This window comes from Carettochelys insculpta, chromosome 26, assembly GCF_033958435.1.
Source record: "Carettochelys insculpta isolate YL-2023 chromosome 26, ASM3395843v1, whole genome shotgun sequence".
Lineage (NCBI taxonomy): Eukaryota > Metazoa > Chordata > Testudines > Carettochelyidae > Carettochelys > Carettochelys insculpta.
This window is the reverse complement of record NC_134162.1, coordinates 11,429,411-11,447,967: the sequence shown is the minus strand read 5'-3', so window position 1 is coordinate 11,447,967 and position 18,557 is coordinate 11,429,411. Positions and strand designations below refer to the sequence as shown.

At 50.4% G+C, this 18,557-nt stretch overlaps 1 protein-coding gene across 2 annotated transcripts in view; it reads right to left on the bottom strand.

Annotated features, from left to right (window-relative positions):
* Window positions 1-7,788, bottom strand: part of IKBKE (inhibitor of nuclear factor kappa B kinase subunit epsilon) — a 35,295-nt gene extending 27,507 nt beyond the window's left edge. For both annotated transcript variants that reach the window (XM_074977329.1, XM_074977330.1), the window contains exons 1-4: window positions 7,611-7,788; window positions 4,626-4,741; window positions 2,477-2,617; window positions 1,656-1,791 (exon numbers count right to left, since the gene is read on the bottom strand). In XM_074977329.1, the coding sequence (XP_074833430.1) occupies window positions 1,656-1,791; window positions 2,477-2,617; window positions 4,626-4,721 (373 nt within the window). In that variant the 5' untranslated portion in view covers window positions 4,722-4,741; window positions 7,611-7,788. The remainder of the gene's footprint in view (window positions 1-1,655; window positions 1,792-2,476; window positions 2,618-4,625; window positions 4,742-7,610) is intronic.
* Window positions 7,789-18,557: the final 10,769 nt, after the last annotated feature.

The following is an 18,557-nucleotide window of genomic DNA, read 5'->3' as shown; positions in this document are numbered from 1 at the left end:
CGTGGCCTCGTCAGGGGAGGACGAAGAGGAACCACTAGGGTAAACCTCCCTCGAACTCTCAGGGTCTTGCGGCTGATGGTACACCCGCTCACTGGAGGCTTGCGAAGGAAAGTCTCAGGGTTCTACAATTAACTCCCCTTGAGATAGCTGTGTTTCCGTCCCCGGCTGGGAGTGTCCACAGGGGTATTGGACGGCTGCGGGGGGGACCTGCCCCTAGGTGTATGCCTGGGGTGTCTGTGTCCAGCATGATAAGAACGACCATGGCAGCACTGGCACGGGTCCAGGGATGGAGACCTGGACCACTCTCGGGGTGCGTACCCCCGATGTCTGGGACAGCGAGATCTCCGCGATGATTCAGATAACCGTGAAGCTGGTTTGTGATAGTACTCCAAAGGATCCAATCCCAGAAAGGGTGAAGGTGGCCCAAGCCATGGTGACGTTGGTTGGAGGAGCGGAGGAGGCGGCTCTGGATAGGCTGGTGGAGACCCAGATCTTCTGGGTGGCATGTGCAGCGTAAGGGGAGGGCTTGTTGATAGCAGCATTGCAGCCCTGTCCGGAGAAGGGCTGCGGTGCCGGGTTTTTGCTCTCGCCTTTCCCCTCCCCTGCGGGGCTGGCACCGCCCCCTCCCGTGCCGGGGATCTCGGCCCCGCTGTCGGCGCCGCACTCAGCCCGCTCAGTTGCGGTGCTGCACGGATAACATCCTCCGGTGCCTGCAGGCTCCGTGCCTGTTGGCCCTGCACCGCTGGCGCTGCAGGGGTCGGTGCTGCCTGTGGCAGTGCCGCCGGTTCCGGCGCTTGCCTGGCCGCCACTCTGAGTGCTGCGCGTGCCGGCTGTTTGGTAATCGGAGGCTCAGCCTCTGCCACGTACGCTGCTGCGCTGCCGCTTGTTTGAGTATGCGACTGGGGGCTGTGTGTTCCGCCCATCCCACTCGCTGAGACCGCCGGCAGGGATCGGGCTGGAGAGAGCTTCCTCCTTTTCTGCACCGAGGGGGTGAGGTAGGAACTGGCAGGGACCGGATCACGCACATGGCTGGGGACGCGCAAGGGAGCAGCGTGCGCTGGCGCATGCGCGATCCAGGAGAAACTGCTGGAAAGTTTCAGATCTGCGGTGCCAGGCGAGCCCGACACCTATTGTGGAGCACCCAAGGGGACACTCGTAGAAGAAGTATTATTCAGTCCTCCTCAGAACGCAGGAACTAGGGGTCACCACATGAAATTAATAAGTAGCAAGTTTATATCTAACAAAAGGAAGTATTTCTCCACACAGCGCACAGTCAACCTGTGGTACTCCTGGCCAGAGGATGTTGTGAAGGCCAAGACTACAACAGGGTTCATAAAAGAGCTAGATAAACTCATAGGGGATAGGATCATGAATGGCTATTAGCCAGGATGGGCAGGGAGGATGTCTCCAGCCTCAGCCAGAAGATGGATGAGTGACAGGGGAGGGTTCACGTGACAATTACTTGTTCCGTTCATGCCTTCTGGGGTACCCATCAGTGGCCAATGCTAGAAGACAGGACACTGGGCTAGATGGACCTTGACCCAGTACGGCTATGCTTATACATAATGCAAATCCCACATCTCCACTAACCGCACAGAGAACACGTTCATCTCCCTTTCCCTCCAGTCACCCAAGGTAGGAGCTCTGAGACGTACCAACGCAATGCAGCACGATGAGGAATTCTGACTCGGCCAAGCCAAAGGAGTTCTCTGGATCTTCTAGCACACTCAGCAAGCTCCCACTTGAGCAGTACTCCATCACCAGCACCTTCTGCTTGCTGGTTCCCTGGGTCTGGGGGCAGAGGGAGAGACAGATCCCTCCAGCAACATCTTATGGAACAGCAGCTCTGGGACACTGCATTAGGCACAGAATCACAGGGCAAGCTGCTGCGTCCCACACTTTATTCTGCTAATGGAAGGGAACTGTCCCATCCTTGTCCAAGAGGCATATGTGGCTCTTCTAGTCATAGATGAGTACAGCCCAGGTAACAGAGGGTTGGGTGGACAACGAGCTCTGTTGCTCAAAACCAAGTCCCCAATTAACACACCTTACCCTGAACCGGAAGGAACTGGCAAATGAGCCACTTAAGTGCGCTGTCAAGGACACTTGGCCCCATCACCTAGGGCATGGGAGTCCATGCAGACTAGGGGAGTGAAAGCACCTGCTGTGAAGGCAGGGCTCCTGGGTTCTGCTCCCTAGCTGTGTCACCCAGCTGGCCTGAGGCTTGGCCAAGTCCATCCAATGTCCATCCTTCAGCTCTGCTGCCCACCTAAGGGGAACACCATTCCAGGGCTGCTGGGAGACGTCATGAGTGAATGTTTGCGAAGCACTTTGATCTGAAACAATATGGAGGTGTTGGGGAGAGGAGAGGAGCCACAGGAAGATAACGTGCCCTGTCACAGCAGCAAAAAGCCATATCCCACTGCATGATTGCCGAGCCGCACCTTTTCCATTGTGTGGCTAGTGTCAGACTTACGGTCTCTTCCACTGCAAACAATTTCACAATGTTCTTGTGGTTCAATTTCCTCAGTACTTCAAACTCTCTCATCTGCACCTCCTGGGGTCTCAGGTAGCTGGCGTTATTAAAGACCTTCACAGCAACCAGCTCACCTGCTCTCTGGGTAAGGAGGAGAAAAGGAACAGGATAAATTCAGAGAGCATCCCCCAGGGGAAATTCTAACCCTTTTTCCCTCCAGGAAAACAGGTTAGTGAACAACAAAACCTCTGTAGAGCGCTGAAGGTTCTACTCACGAAGGAATACCAAAAATTAAGCCAAAAGGCAGCTCAGATCCCAGATAGGAACAAAAGGATTAAGGCCGGGGCGGTGGGGGGGAAGAAGTGTGTTTCACAGGCATAATGGGAAGTGAGATGCCCAGCTCCCCCTGAGAATTACATTCCTCTTTGTCTCATCTGAAAATTGCCCTACAAGATCAAGGGTAGCCCTGGGTTGACGGACGTTTCATTCGCTGCTGCTGCAGTACCATTGCTGGTGGTTGGGTTCTCTACCTAGCACCGTTCCCCATTTCATGACCTCATCCTGTCCTAACCCAATCACTCAGTTATTTTTAGCATGCTGTGGTTTGGAAAGCAATCATCCCTGACAATATATATTGGGGGTTGGGGAGGCTTGTAGGATCCACCCATTCGGAGCCTGACCCCCCCCACCCACAAAGCTGGGAGAGCAGTGCTTACTGAGCCTCAGTGCAAGCCCCTGAAGCACAGGAGAAACGCGCTGTTTGGGACATGTTTATTCAGTTCTGTAAAACGTCACTAGCCAGACCTGAAAGCCTCCCCTCGTCCCAGCCTTTTCTCACTGAGAGAGAGAGAGCAGCTTACATTATACACCACCCTTTCAACAGCATCTCCTTCCAAAGCCCAGCTCTGAACAGAATTGTGGAACAACCCATTGAACCAAATCCCAAGAGCAGATGCACTGGTCAGCATCTGACTGGATCCCAGCCAGTTCATGCTCTAGAACTCATGCAGGACACATCCAGATTATTCTGGGGGGCATTTTCAAACATGTTCAGCATTCTTCTCCCCGTCGGTCCCAAGGAGTTTTCCCATTGGCATGGAAGGGGAGTGGAGACCAGCCAAAGCAATTTGAAAAACCCCACCACTTCCTTAGTCTAAACCCATGACCAAAGTCAGCATCAGACTGAAAATTGGCCTGGGTTGGATTGTAACAAGAAACCGCCTTGGATGATTTTACAGCCTGCCGTCTTTGCTGGAGAGCAACGCACAAGCAGAGAGAGCAGTGCAGGGACTGTAAAACAGATGATCAACTGTACGGATGCACAATCAACCACGGCTTAGAGAGCTGGGCTGCGTAGCAAGAGGCGATGGCTGCAGGGCGCCAAGGGGGCATAGAGTGGTAGTAGCAACTGCCAGGGCTGGTTTATGCCTAGTTGAGATGAGAAAGGTATGCTGGGGTTTGGCAGCTGAGCACAGTGGGTTGCATGGCAGAGCAGGGGAAGGTTTGGTAGCTAAAAGGGTAAGGGGAAGAGACAGGGAGTTGAGTTTGGGTGCACCTCACTTGGGAATGCTGGTGTGGGCTTGGGAGGCATGTCCCAAATTGGGAGGTCAGACCAGCTGGAAGCTCAGATGAGGTTTGGTTGCTGAGAAGCGATTTGGGGACATGACGTGGGGGGCAGTGGAGAGCAGCTGGGTTGGACAGATGAGGGGAATCAAGTTAGCAGCCTATATGGGCCCATGTACTGCCAGCAAGCTCTGCCTCTGAGACACACTGCAGTGATTTCCCTCTTGTCATAAGGATTAGGTCAGTGTCAGAGCTGGGAACTGAACCCAGTCCCTATCCACAGAACTAACCCACTTGAACGTGTTCGTACGGAATACGGATCACAATGTTTCTACTTCGCTCACTCACTGTTTTTACATTCTAGTAATATTCTTACAGTGCATGGGGGTGTTCTCTGCTTCCCCCCACCATTTTCCCCTCATTCTGATGGGATAATAATTACAGAACTGCTAAGGACAAGGCGCAGAAGTCATACCAGGCTAGTGGAACTTACCATGACAATTTTACATGTGCAAGTGACAATGTATGCACCACGATCAGCTCAGGCTTCCCACCCACAGGGCACCCGCTCCAGACCCTCACTCACCTTGCTGCGGGCTTTGTACACGCTGGCTGTAGCTCCTTGGCCCAGCACATCATCTGTGCTCCAGAGGTAGTTCGGCGTGCTCTGCATCTTCAGCATGAGGCCAGCTGGCCTCTGAGCTGCGAGGAGAAGACAAGTCCATGAGGATAAAGGCCTTTAACACACTCAGACAACCCTGTCAGACAGCAAAGCCGGGCCAGCCCCAGTGTGGTTTCCCATGACTCTGCTCTTCTGACTCTCATTCTACTTCTCTTGCTCCTCGAAGGGACAGAGCCTGACTAAAGAGATGAACTGCCCACAGCAGAGGGTTCAGATCCTGTTGGTTTCCACCAGCGGCAGGTGGTAACACGGCCAGCCACAGCTAGCGCTGCACAGCTGTCGCTGAAGCGATACGGAACGTCACAGCAGCCGCTTACCTCAGAAGTCCAATGCCACTGGACATTCCCTCATCCAAGATGAGATGAGAAACCATCCAAGGCAGATGAGGGCTGAGTTCTGATTCTGTCCAACTGAGATGAGAGGTACACAGATAAACCCCCAACAGCATAACAAGGACCAATCCTCCTCTGGTTGGCATTGTTATTCAGAGGTCACCTGCCCACCTCACACACCGGCTCCTGCATTCCCCAATTTGTGTCCACTGGACCCCATCCCCAATGTTCCTGCTGTTTCTTGACAAAACCTAGGGAAGCAGAGCCATCACATTGCCTTAAAAAGCAGCCAGGAACTCACCTCCCACTGCCAAGAGCAAGAAAGCAGAGCTCAGCAAGGACAGGGGAAGATAGGGAAGAAAGAGCTGTGACCCTTGTACAGGGAAACTCACACCTCAGAAGCCTCACTCAATTCTGATGCAAGGAGCACAGAGGGCTGCAAGGTGAGAGAGGCGCCTCCCATCTGCAAGATCAGAGCTGCACAGGATTGCAACACCAGCTTCACAGCCACGGGTTAAAGAGGAAGCGCTCAGCTTCCTGCAGAGAGCGCAAGAAAATTCCCAGACTCAGATCAGTCTCTGCTCAGCTTTCAAATCTCACATACCAGCAGCAGCATCTCAGTACAAGGAGCCTCCAAGCTCAGATGGTTTTTAGAAATGGGCTCGCGCAGGGCTTCACCTTGGCATAGCCCAGACTCGAGCTGTGTGTGAGATTGCCCTGGGACAGAGGGAGACAGCTCAGCACCCGAACTGGGATCCAGACCTAAGGTTTGCACCCGTGCCCGTCGCAGCAAAATTTGGATCCAAACGCTCTTGCATTTCAGATGTCTGCATGGGTGTCACCTGAGTCTGAGGGAAGAGGGCACAAGCACATGCTGCAGGCGGCCCCCACCACGTGTAGGTAATGTAACCCACAGACCTACTGGGTGTGGTTCCCTGTCCCACGTAGCGGCACTCAGATCATGTATACAGAGAAAGGGCCTCCTCTATAGCCTGAGAGGAGAGCCAGCAGGCTTTGAGCTCAAACTGTACAGGCGCCTGCACTCAGCTCCAGGGTCCCAGGTTTGAGCCCTCCTGTGGGCGGTTACAATAATACCAGCTGAGATTTACTCTTGGCCCCCCCCAGCTCTCTCTTGCTCACACTCAGTTGCAGTCTACCCCTCGTCCTGGCCCTGCAAGACCATGCCTACTGCATGGCTGGGTGCGGATGCAATGTCCCACTGAGTTACCCACCATGCTGATCCCGGGATCCAGCTGCATTTCCAGTTTCACAAGGCAGCTGGCCTGTCTGGCAGCTGGACAACTCACTCAGTAAGCAAGGCAACCAGCCCTCAGGAACAACAAGCGGGTAGGGCACATGAGGCTGTCCCCATGGCTTCAAAGGGACACATATCCAACCCCTCAGCCTTTAGGTCTCCCTATACCATATGAGGAAGCAGCTGTGCAGAACTGACTGGTGACTAATGGCTGCCATGTCTCTCCACAGAGCTGTCTGCACTACTGCGGTGAGCCCCACTTGCTGCCTCCCACCTGCTACCATTCCACCCACCCCTGCAGGGCTGCCGTCTTCCCAGAGGCTGCCCTTCACCACACTAAGTGGCCAAGCTGCACACCCACCATTCACAAAGTGCTTGATGCTGTCCCAGGCCCCTTGGAATATATAAGCTACTAGCAAAACCAAGTGCACACCCAGCTACTCCAGTGGGAAACCACATCTTCCAGCTCCTGTACAGACATACCACGTGTTCGGGAGATGCCCCACGTGGGAGCTGCAGAGATGTTACCAGTCCAGGCTAAAGCAAGCTTACACAAAGGACACCTGCAATGCAGCACCCTCTGGGCTGAGCCCTCCTTGCATCTGCTCTAAAATTCCAAGCCAAATGCAATCACCAAACATGAGAGAAAGAGGGACCGTATTCAAACTATTTCTTAGGATGAGGCTTGCTGCCAAGGATGCAAACCCTGCCCCTCGCTGATGGGAGCTGACGCACACAGCTGGTGCATCCCCTCGTGTAATTCCACAGGCTCCCTTAGATCAGCACCCAGCAAAGAAAATGGGGAAGTGTCTCGGTGAATCCTCGTATCAATACAACCATGTTCTCCAGGAGCCAGTTGCTCAAGAGCCAGCGAGCCCGTTGGTGTTCTCCTCAAGATTAACATGGCACCTCAGTCATGCCAGGTGATTTAAAAACCAAGACTTTTCATCCCAAATGAGAGAGGTGATACTTCTTGTAGTCCAGCACAGAACATGTATTAATCATGGGGGTATCGCCTCTTAGCCTCCCCACTCCTTTCATCCAACCCCCGTCTCCCTTCTTCACAGCTGTCATCAGCACACAGTCCATCTGTGTGGCACAGCACTGCACACAAGCAGAACCACGCATTTCAGTACTCCTGCGGGGACAGAAGACCACACAACAAAAACACACACCTCCGCCCCCATGCAGGCACTCAGACACAGGTTGCACATTGGGGGTTTCCATACACCGCCCCGGGAGCGATGCGTAATGCAGCATAGCAAAGCCAGCACAAACTCCAAGGGAGGAGCATTTACCTACCTCTTTACATCTGCCGGACTCTAGCAACAGGAAAGGAAATTGCCACTCAACTGAAAGCAGCAGCTGGCTCCGGAGGAACGTATGCAGCGAAAAGCCTTATGTGCACAGGCTGGGAGTCACGGTGTGGGGAAGCCTTGCACCTGAAAGCCGCTACAGGTACCCCACATACAGGCAGGGATAGAACAAGGTTCAGGCTGAGGCTCACTTTCTGCTCAAAGACTTCCTGCTTTCTTTTTCTCTTAAAGGGACACTACCCAGTTCCTCCCTTGCAGTTTGAGCACAATGCAAGCATCGGCACAGGATCCTGGAGATGTCACAAATAGACACACATTGTTCTGTCCTTCCTGGATGAACTTTCAGGGGGTGGAGGTGTGAGAAGGACTAAATTTTGACCAGTATATCAACCCAAAGAACTGACATTTATCCCCTGTCCAATATTCTCAGACGCTCTTGCACAACAGTAAGAGAGGTTGCTGTGTTCGTCTGTAATCTAACAAAAGAAACCAGGAGTCACACAGCACTTTAAAGACTAAAAAAAATGATTTATTTGTTGAGGAGCTTTTGTGGAACAGACCCACTTCTTCAGATCTATAGAATTTCCAGTCCAGGCCTAGATATGTAGCACAGAGGTCCAAACACAGTAACAGTGGTTACTCTTGCACAAGTGAAATTCTCATGAAAAGTTATACCAGCCTGGTACAAATGCTGCTCCCTGTCCTTGAGAGCTCTGTAATTATCAGCCCATCAGAAAAAAAGTAAAAAACAGACACTCCCCTTCCCCAAACTTAATGATATAACAATAGTAAGAGAAGCAGAAATTTTGAGTCCTGTCCCCCATACAAACACACTAGTCTTGTGGACAGGAACTTGATAGACGTGGAATCAGTTTTCCAGCTCTGACGCTGATAGAATCTCTGTTGAGTCTGTTCTGGTATGCCTATGGTCTGAAGAAGTGGGTCTGTCCCATGAAAGCTCACCTAATAAATTATTTTTCTAGTCTTTAAAGTGCTACTTGACGGCTTTTTGTTTTGATAGGATCTCTGTGTGACCTTAGGCAAATTACCTGAGATTCTCAGTGTCTCAGGCTCTGATCCATAAACTGAGAAAGGAACGACATACAAAGGAAACTATTTCATTAGCAACCTCTCTGAGGTACAGATGGTCTCTCCCTATAAGTACAGCACCTTGCATAATGGGCTCTCTCAGTGAAACTGGAATAGAAACACTACAATGAGTATGTGATGTACTGTCACTATAAAACCCTCAGCTTAAAATGATGCTTAAAAGGTGTACTTTGAAGACTGCTGTCCTGTTGGCTCCCACAAATGACAGAGGTGCAATGTATCCACTCTACTGCAAGTCCGATTTTTATTTTACCTATTTTACCTATTGGACTGCTGTGTGGAAAACAAAAATGAAACAAAAAAAAGTTTGCAGCTTGTTTGTTTTCATGGTTTGGCACAGAGTGGCTAAGTGAGCTGCAGTTAACACAAGGAAGAGGCTTCTACCAGTAAAAAGTCAGAAGGGAAATTCCCAGTGCAGTACCCAGCTCTCTGCTCATGCAGCCTTGCTCAAGGGCACAGTGAAATTAACCAAACTAGAATGCAGTGTTTCATGCTCAGATTCACATGAGCATTCAGAACTCACACTCCAGGCCCACAGACTGCTGCTTCTGAATGCAACTTTCAAGGACAGAGCACCTGTTAAACTGCTAACACGCAAGTCTCCAAGGAGCAGCCGTTACTCTGTAGCTTCACAAATAACTTGGGTGCCACAGGACTGCTTATTTGTAAAGCAAGAAGTGTTTTTGTCAACCTGCCATTACCAATGCATGAATAACGCCAGATCTGACGCTCAGTCTTCAGCTTTAACCTCTGGAACAGCTTTCTTTTGGTTTTCTGCCTTGCAGGCTCCCCATTACCATGATACACTTGCCAAGGAGCCCAATTTATGCACAATGGGCTCCTGTATCCAGGGCCATCCCAACTGTGGGGGTGTAAACGACACTAGATGCAGGGGGCAAGCCTCGCACCAGTGCCCCAAGTGTAGGGCTTTAGGCAACCCCCACCCGCATAGCAGGCACTGACTCTTCCCCCACTACACCCCCACCACTGGCCCTGCCCCCCTCCCCTGTGGTGAGAGTGGGGGTGGCAACCACAGGCGGTTGCCTCTCCCCAGCTTTCCTCGCACCCTCCCCACCACTGCATTCACCATGCAGCGCTCTGCTGCAGCCTTCCAGCTCGCTGAGCATGGTAGCTCCCCAAGGAGAAGCAAGGCTCAGTGGGCCAGGAGGCAGCAGCAAAATGTTGCATGGTGAGTGCTGGGGATGGGGAGTAGGGGGAGGCAATCCCCAATGGCTGTTGCTGTTGCTGCCTGCCTCCACCCTGCCCCATGTAATGCCCCCCCATCCACAGAACAGGTGGGGCCCCTGAAAGCACAGAAGCTGGGGTGGCCGCCCCACCTCATCCTTTGGACAGGACAGCTCTGCTTGCATCTTGCTTCTATAGCCTCCTGTAACCAGACCTCCTTGGGTGAACTTCAACACCAAACAAGTCCAAGGAACAGGGGCTGGACTGTTCCAACAAAAAAACACCCAAGTCTGGAAATTCCAGGCTGATCACGTGACCTGAGCCCACAGCGCAGCAGAGCAATTGGGACGGTCCCATTTAAAGTCAGAGCGTTGCAAAACAAGTTCATTTAGGGTTCTCTGACTTACCTGCAGGACCTTGGCTTTCACCTCCTACTCTGTGGATTTGAATGGAGGGTGGTGATAAGACAGAAGAAGGAAGCAATTAAAGTGTATTTTGCAGCAGTAAAACACCAGCCAATTTTCAGGTCATGCTACAATTCTTTTTTCTTTTTTGAACAGCTCAGCTCTCTCTAGGCAGTCCTAGCAGAGGAATAAACACCCCAGGCAGAGGTGGCCTCGAACTACAACTTCTGATGTCAACTCCTCCAGCCTTTGCCAACTCCCAATTGGATTGTAAGCTCCTTGGAGCACAGACATCGTCATACTCTGGGCAGTGCCTGGCCCAGCGAGCCTCTGACCCAGCTCAGAAGTGCTGATCCAACAACCCACTCAGGTGTGCATCCAGTGCTCATCTTGCAGGGATATCCCTACAGGATGGATCCAGTTCTCTTCAAGCTCAGGGGAATCAGGGCACCACTTCAAGTTTCGCTGGGGGTGGGGGCGGGCAATGGGGCTGACAGTCACACTGGGACCCAGGACGAGGTGTGAGGAGACCTGGTTCCATGGCCCAAGAAGGGGCAGGGCTGAAGGCAGAAGGGGGCAGCTCCGGGCATTTAGCCCTCAGGCCCCCTCCCAAGCTGGCGGACCAGAAGAGAGGCACTCTTGCTGCTCCAGCAATTCAAAGGGACCAGGAGATTCCCAGCTGCATTGAAGGGCTGGTTTGGGTCAGTTTCCCCTCTTGATCCCTACTATTGTGTCTATGTGGGGCAGGGGCTGGCCTCACCCATTCCTTCTAGACTCCCCACTTAACCAGTGGATGTATATATGTGGTTGGCTTCCCTGCTTCCCTCTGGGATGTCTGTATGTGTGTTTGGGGGCGGGGGGTCTGGGCTACCCCTTTCTCTTGGGGTGTGTGCACACACAATGGCTTTACAAACACCTCCATTAGGTACTGATGCGTGCAGTGCCTTGGTGGCATACATCTGAACAAGCACACATGACCTCAGTATTGCCACACAAGACAAAACCCACTCCACTTGTGGATGAAAATGCCTCACACCCAACCCTCCTGCCTCCTGACCGCCCCCCCCAACACTCCACCTATTCTTCTGCCCTGACCCCACCACACCCTGTCCAATACTGAAATGTCTTAAATGTACTGTTTTATCCTCGTGGACCCCCTGCAACAGGTGTGTGTGTGGGGCGGGGGGTGATACGACAGTACCTGTAAGAAAGTTGTTATTCTCCCCGCCCTGGCCACTAGTTGTGATCGGAAGGAGATTCCAATCCTAAAGTTTCTGGAAGGATTTGAAAATACAAACAACACCTCCATGACATTTAGAAAAGTTACTTAAGTTTCACAGAATCATAGAATGCTGGGACTGGAAGGGACCTCAAGAGGCGATTGAGTCCAGCCCCCTGCCCTCATGGCAGGATCAAGTACTGTCTAGACCAACCCTGAGAGACATTTATCTCACCTGTTCTTAAATATCTCCAGAGATGGAAATTCCACAACCTCCCTACGCTATTTATTCCAGTGTTTGACCACCCTGACAATTATGAACTTTTTCCTAATGTCCAGCCTAAACCTCCCTTGCTGCAGTTTAAGCCCATTGCTTCTTGTTCTATCTTCAGAGGCCAAGAAGAACAAGTTTTCTCCCTTCTCCTTATGACACCCTGTAAGATACCTGAAAACCGCTATCATGTCCCCCCCTTAATCTTCTTTTTTCCAAACTAAACAAGCCCAATTCTTTCAGCCTTTCTTCAATCGGTCATGTTCTCTAGACCTTTGATCGTTCTTGTTGTTCTTTTCTGGACCCTCTCTAATTTCTCCACATCCTTCCTGAACTGCGGTGCCCAGAATTGGACACAATACTCCAGCTGAGGCCGAACCAGCGCAGAGCAGAGCGGAAGACTGTCTTCTCATGTCTTGTTCACAACACACTTGTTTATGCATCCCAGAATCACGTTCGCCTTTTTTCCCCCCCAACAGCACCACACTGACGACTCGTATTTCACTTGTGGTCCACTATAACCCCTAGATCCCTTTCTCCCATACTCCCTCCAAGGCAGTCGCTTCCCATTCTGCATGTGTGAAACTGATTGCTCCTTCCTAAGTGGAGCACTTGCACTTGTCTTTATTAAACTTAATCCTGTTTACTTCAGACCATTTCTCCAATTTGTCCAGATCATTTTGAATTTTGACCCTATCCTCCAAAGCAGTTGCAACCCCTCCTAGATTGCTATCATCTGCAAACTTAGTAAGCATACTGTCCATGCCAATATTTAAGTCGTTGATGAAGCTATTGAACGGAACCGGTCCCAATACAGACCGCTGAAGAACCCCACTTGTTATACCTTTCCAGCAGGATTGACAACCGTTAATAACTACTCTCTGGGTAAGGTTATCCAGCCAGTTTTGCACCCACCTAATAGTAGCCCCATCTAAGTTGTATTTGCCTAGTTTTTTATAAGAATATCATGCGAGACCATACCAAATGCCTTACTAAAGTCTAGGTATACCACATCCACCACTTCTCCCTTACACACAAGTTTCTGAAATTCTGCTACCCTCAAATATTAACAAGTAAACAGGAGCCACGATTACTTGCCAGTTGGAAAAGAAGGATTGTACAGAAGACATACAGCTATATAATGACTGCTGCTTACAGCAAGGATTTGTTGTTTCTGCACAATAACCCGGGGCAAAGGAATTCTGAGGAAAAAAAAATCCTTAGAATTCATCAGTACATTTGCTATCCTGCCGAGGAATCAACATTTGTGTATAACAGTCTCGGCCCTGCCTGGTAATTTGACCCAGCCCATTGTAAATGAAAGTCTCTCTAACAAGTGCAAAGTGAAACTAAATGGTAGAATAGATGCCTACCCTGGGGTACTGGCATTCCCTCCAAAACTGGAAAAAAAAATAATCAAGCTTTACGTGTAATTTAAGAAATGTTCGTGGTGTAACTGCATGTTTGTTTCTTGACAGCAGGGAAACATTCCTGCAGGTGGTCATTCTTTAGCTCGGCTGCTCTTACATTGAAGAGCTTCTAGGTGATAAAGCAGAGAATAGCCAGTCCTGGGGGAGTGGGAGGAGGAGGAGGAGAGAGATTTGTGAATTAGCTTTTTAATCAGTGTGTGGGGGGTTGGGGGGGGAGCCTCAGAGAAACAACAAAGCCAGATACATAAAGGAAGCGTCCTACATTCCTGGGTAGAAGAGAGGCAGAAACCAATGACCTGCAGCGGCAGCGTTCTTGTGTGTGGGTGGGGGAACGCTGTTGCCCACCCTCCTCCCCTTTCCCCCACAAATGACACCTTGATGGGGAAAAAGAAGAACTTGATCCCATTTTACTGCCTCTCAGTACTGGCTTGGTGCTTTTCAACTTAAGTGTTGAGCTTCATTTTCTGCGGTTTTCCACAGTGCAAAATTTAGTTGTCCCCCCTACCGGCCCATGCTGTATTCTGAACCTGACGTGCACTTCCTTCTGCAGATCAGCAACAATTGCAGACCTCTCATAAAACAACTAACAAGGGGGAAAAACCCACAGAATCACAGCAACGTTGACCTTGAGACCTCATCAAGTGAGAAAGGACCAAGTATACCTAGGTTCTCCCTGACAAGTGTCAAAATCCTCCCAGGACTGGGAACATACAATACTAGAATTCAATGATGGAGATTCCACAGCCCCACTCCTGCTCCACCCCTCCCACCCAACCTCCCCCCGCCCTTCCACTCCCTTGTGCAAAGCCCCCCCCCCCCCCCCGAGTGACATAAGATAGAAGATTGAGGGGCGTGTGCTGGTGCAGGGCAGCTGCAAGGCTCTTGCAATCACCACAGCAGCTGGCACCTGGCAGCCTTCTCTGCTCCACCCTGCCACCCTCTTCCAGCCAGCTGGGCCCTGCTTCACCACAGTGACAGTGAGCTGAGTGCTTTGGGGCTGAGGTGTTCCATTTCTTGTCACCCCGAACCAAAAATGACACTACGGCAATGTTCAGCTGTAAACATTTTTGAAAGAACCACCACAATGCTTTGTGCAGAATGACAATTACTACAGCTTTTTGAACAACCTCCATCCTCTTCTTTTCTTCCTTAAACACTTGTAATCTGCGTGGAGCACAGGTCACCTCCAAGTGTCCTCCACTTCACTCTGTCTCGGGATAAAACTTCTAGCTGACCCCAGGAGTATCTCAGTTGTCGTCCAAGCTCAGTAGATCTTCTCCACATTGTCCGGGGTCTTCCTCTTTTGCGTTTTCCTTGTGGATACCATTGTAGAGCTTGACAGCCTATGCTGGGTGATGGTTTTCTGAGCTTGTGGCCTAGTCTTCCCCACTTTCTTCTCTTGATTTGAGCATCAAGTGGTTCTTCCCCTACTCTGGTCCAAAGTTCACCGTCTGTGACCAAGTCTTGCCATTTGATGTGAAGGATGTATTTCAAGCATCTGTTTATGAATGTCCGTAGCTTGTGATTTGAGGACTTTTTAGAACGTGAGGTCTCTCATCCACACAAGAGCCCACTCTTCACCTTTGTGTTGAATATCTAGAGTTTCGTCTGTTCAGCTATTATTTGTGAACCCCATCTGACACAAAGAGAGTCTTGAATGAAGCAGTTACATTCCCTGTTCTGGCACTGATCTGGTCCTCTGTCCCTGCCCAGTTCACTTCCTTCCATCCTCAGGTGTTTGTGATTCAGGGTCTACTGCCCTCTCCATGAATTGTTGAAGAAATAGACGCGCCACGAGATGGCAGTAGAACTTCAAAAATAAAAGTTGGAGAGAGGAAGATGGGCGTGTGCTCCCTTCGCCTTCTCTGGCTCTGGGCCCAGATGCCCACAATCCCCAACCTATTACACACACACGCACATGCACACGCACACGCTCTAAAGGCACATTTTCCCCAGGGCCTGCAGTTCAGATCCACCTCCCAGAGAGGAGCGAGGTGACTGCTGGGTGCTGAACCCACCTCCTGTCTGGCCTGGCCTGGCCTATTTGATTCAGGCAGGGTAGCACTTCCTCACTAAACAAGCACTCCAGAATCACTTTCCTCTGTCCTGAACAGCACTCAACACATAGTGAGGGCTCTGTATGTGGTGGCACCTCCTCCAGCTCCTATCACGGACGCCCCATTGGGGACACCCCTCAGGGCCAGACATCTTCAGCCAGGCCAATGAGGCAGATGACAACTTACATCCAGTGGGATGCTTCGCATATGTGCTCATGGGTGGGAAAGCTTTGTAGAGGAATTGTACGCAGAAGAACCAAGTAAGACTTTGCAGTCTGCGAGGCTCCATTACCCTGAGAGGCCTGTGACAGGCCCAACATCTTACTGGGTCTCACTTCTTCCTCGCACAGCATCCTGCAAGGGCCTCTCCGCTATCACCCCCAGGTCCTGACCCATCAGGAGAGCACTGAATTGTAGGAGACAAGGCTGCTCTTCCCTCAGCAAGTCAGAGCCTCACAACTACTAGCCCCTTTAGGAGCATTTACCTCCTTAGGAGCAGCCAGCTGTGACACCATTCTGCCCTCATCAGCTCTTTCCACCCTGAATATGCTTTACTCACATTAACTAGTATCAGAGGTAGCCATGTTAATCTAGATCTTCAAGAAGTCGTCCTGCGGCACCTTATAAACTAACATTTTGGAGCATAAGCTTTCGTGGGCAAAGGCCCACTTCATCAGATGCATCTGAGGAAGCAGGTATTTGCCCATGAAAGCTTATGCTCCAAAATATCTGTTAGTCTATTAGGTGCCACAGGACTTCTTGTTGTTTTCACACTAACTAAAGCGTGCAAGACATCCCTGAGGGTAAGTGTGTCCCCTTTAAGAGATGAAGCACAGAGTGTGGATGCGATTTGCTCAGGGTCTCTCACTTACTTTCATCAGCAGCAGATGTGGAATTAGAATCCTGAGGAGCCTGGATCTCAGGCCTGTGCTCAAGCCACTTAACCACCCCAGCAAACGGAAAGTGAATCATGGCACTAGGTACACATGCCCTCAGCCACACCCCGCCCAGCTCCCTTCCAAGGCTACAGCCCCAAACACACAGCTCTCCCATCAAGGTTGCCTTGTAACCGATGCTGTAAGTCAAAGGAAGCTGGAGGTGTGGGGGCAGGGAATCTCACAGCACCAAATAGTGAAATGTTCATTTACATTTGTCACTCTGCTGGGAGACTGCAACAAAAAGCTGGCTTAAATAAGCTGTCCTCAGCACGGAGTCGGGGACTGGTTCCAATGTCCTCCCATATGGTGGGTAGTGCTTCATTGTGACCATGGTCCCAGCTCATGATTTCACGAGGGCTGCATGCAGAATAAGGGGCTACGCCAGTTGGAGGACAAGTGGTGAAATCAGGCTCAAATACGTAGGGGGCACCTGCTGAAAAGGTCTGCATTGCACCAAGGGATCACCCCCCTTTTCTAGCCACCTTAATCAAGAAGCTGTTTCCAAACGGGGTCTGGAGGCACCATCATTTAGGTCTTGTCTCCACTATGTGGTGGATCAACACAGGAGCGATCAAGCCACCAGCCAGCAATTTATGTCTACTGTAGACAAGATAAATTGATCTCTGAGCTCAGTACTCCAACAAGATGAGAAGGGTAGTTGGTGTCAATGGAAGAGCAGCCCCCGCTGACCTCTGATCTCAAGACATCATGGTAGGTATGTCGACTTCAGCTATGCTATTGGCGTAGCTGAAATAGATTAACGGTGCAGTAAGTGTCGACCAGGCTAAAGCCACCTCTTAGCTTCCCAGCTTGGAACTTTTCCCCACCTGAAGTGGGTCTTTACCCACGAAAGCTTATACTCCAAAATACCAGTTAGTCTATAAGGTGCCAGAGGATGTCTTGTTTTTGCGGATATAGACTAACACGGCTACCCCTCAGACTTTCTGTGTTACCTTTTACTTGTAATTGAACAACTTGGTTACTTTTCACTTCTGAAAGAAAAATAAAACATGCTTTTGGAGAGGAAAGGAACCATTCCAACCCTGCAGACACCCAGCCTGCAACAAATGCTCAGATTAAAAGGTTTTTAAAAGAGATTACAGCCTCTGAGTCAATGTAGTCCGACAGCAGCAGCTCTAATGGAAAAATCAAAAATAATTTTTATTTGTGTATCCATTATCTTGCTGCTTCCCATTATATACTCAAAAAAAAAAAAGTGTGCCAAGAGCCACCTGAGCCCCCTGGAAATCAATAGCAACTAATTGAAGATTCATAAAACTGAAAGGGATGTTCAATTCGATCAGCCTGTTGATTTATTGAAAAGGACTTGAGCAGCAAGGAGCCTGATTTCCTTAAAAGCACAGGCTACTGCTGCAGAGATGAAGCCCATAGGGAATGCGGAGTCCCAGGTCCCTGTGGCACCTCTCTGTGCCTTGGAAAACCATGCCATCACAGGGGTGCAGCCCACAGGGGAAGGGTGTGTGTGGCCAGGGGATGGGACTGGCCATAGGAGTTGTCACAGAGCCTGGGGGCAGGAGTGCAGAAGGGAAGTGGCAGCCAGGGAATACCCAGAAGTCCCTTCGGATCTCCATCAACCTCTTCATCCTCCTCTAATTAATTCAATCTGCCTTTCCTCAAGTACCAATATTCAAGATTAAACTAAATATTTCTACCACTTTTCATTGCAAAAATACCGCATTTCAGCTACCTCCTGGGTTAAACAGACTCTTGTGGGCTAGCCTGGGAACCTAACCACCATTTATAACATTGTTTTTATGGGAAAATGCGTTCTGAGTTCCAAACAACTGACCTTTGGAAACACCACCCATTTGTAAGTTGGTCACTTCCTGTACAGACTTAGCTATTTGCATTGCCTAGAAAAATCATGATGGTATTTTACTAGTGCCATGAAGCTTCAAGTGTGATTGAGGCCCATTGCATTAAGCACTGTCCAAAGGCAAGATCTTTGCAAGAACACACCAGTAATGCAGATGGTGCAGAGATTTTAGTACTCACTTTACCAACACCTGGCTTCAGTGACCACAGACGGACGCGAGACAAAGGGCAATCCTTTCCCCTCATCGCCCATGCTGTCTAATGCACAAAACCAACTGGGAGAAAAAAAACATTTGCAAAGAGACAGTAGTGGAGATTCACCCTAGGGATTACTTGTAACCACAGTAAGGACAACATTTGCCAACATGTGATATTCAGGTGAATGTTTTCACCTTGCACAGAAATGCAGCGGGCTTAGCAGCATGATAGGAAGCAGAGAAAGAAGTGACTTGCCAGGGCACTTACTGCATTCTCTGTTGATCC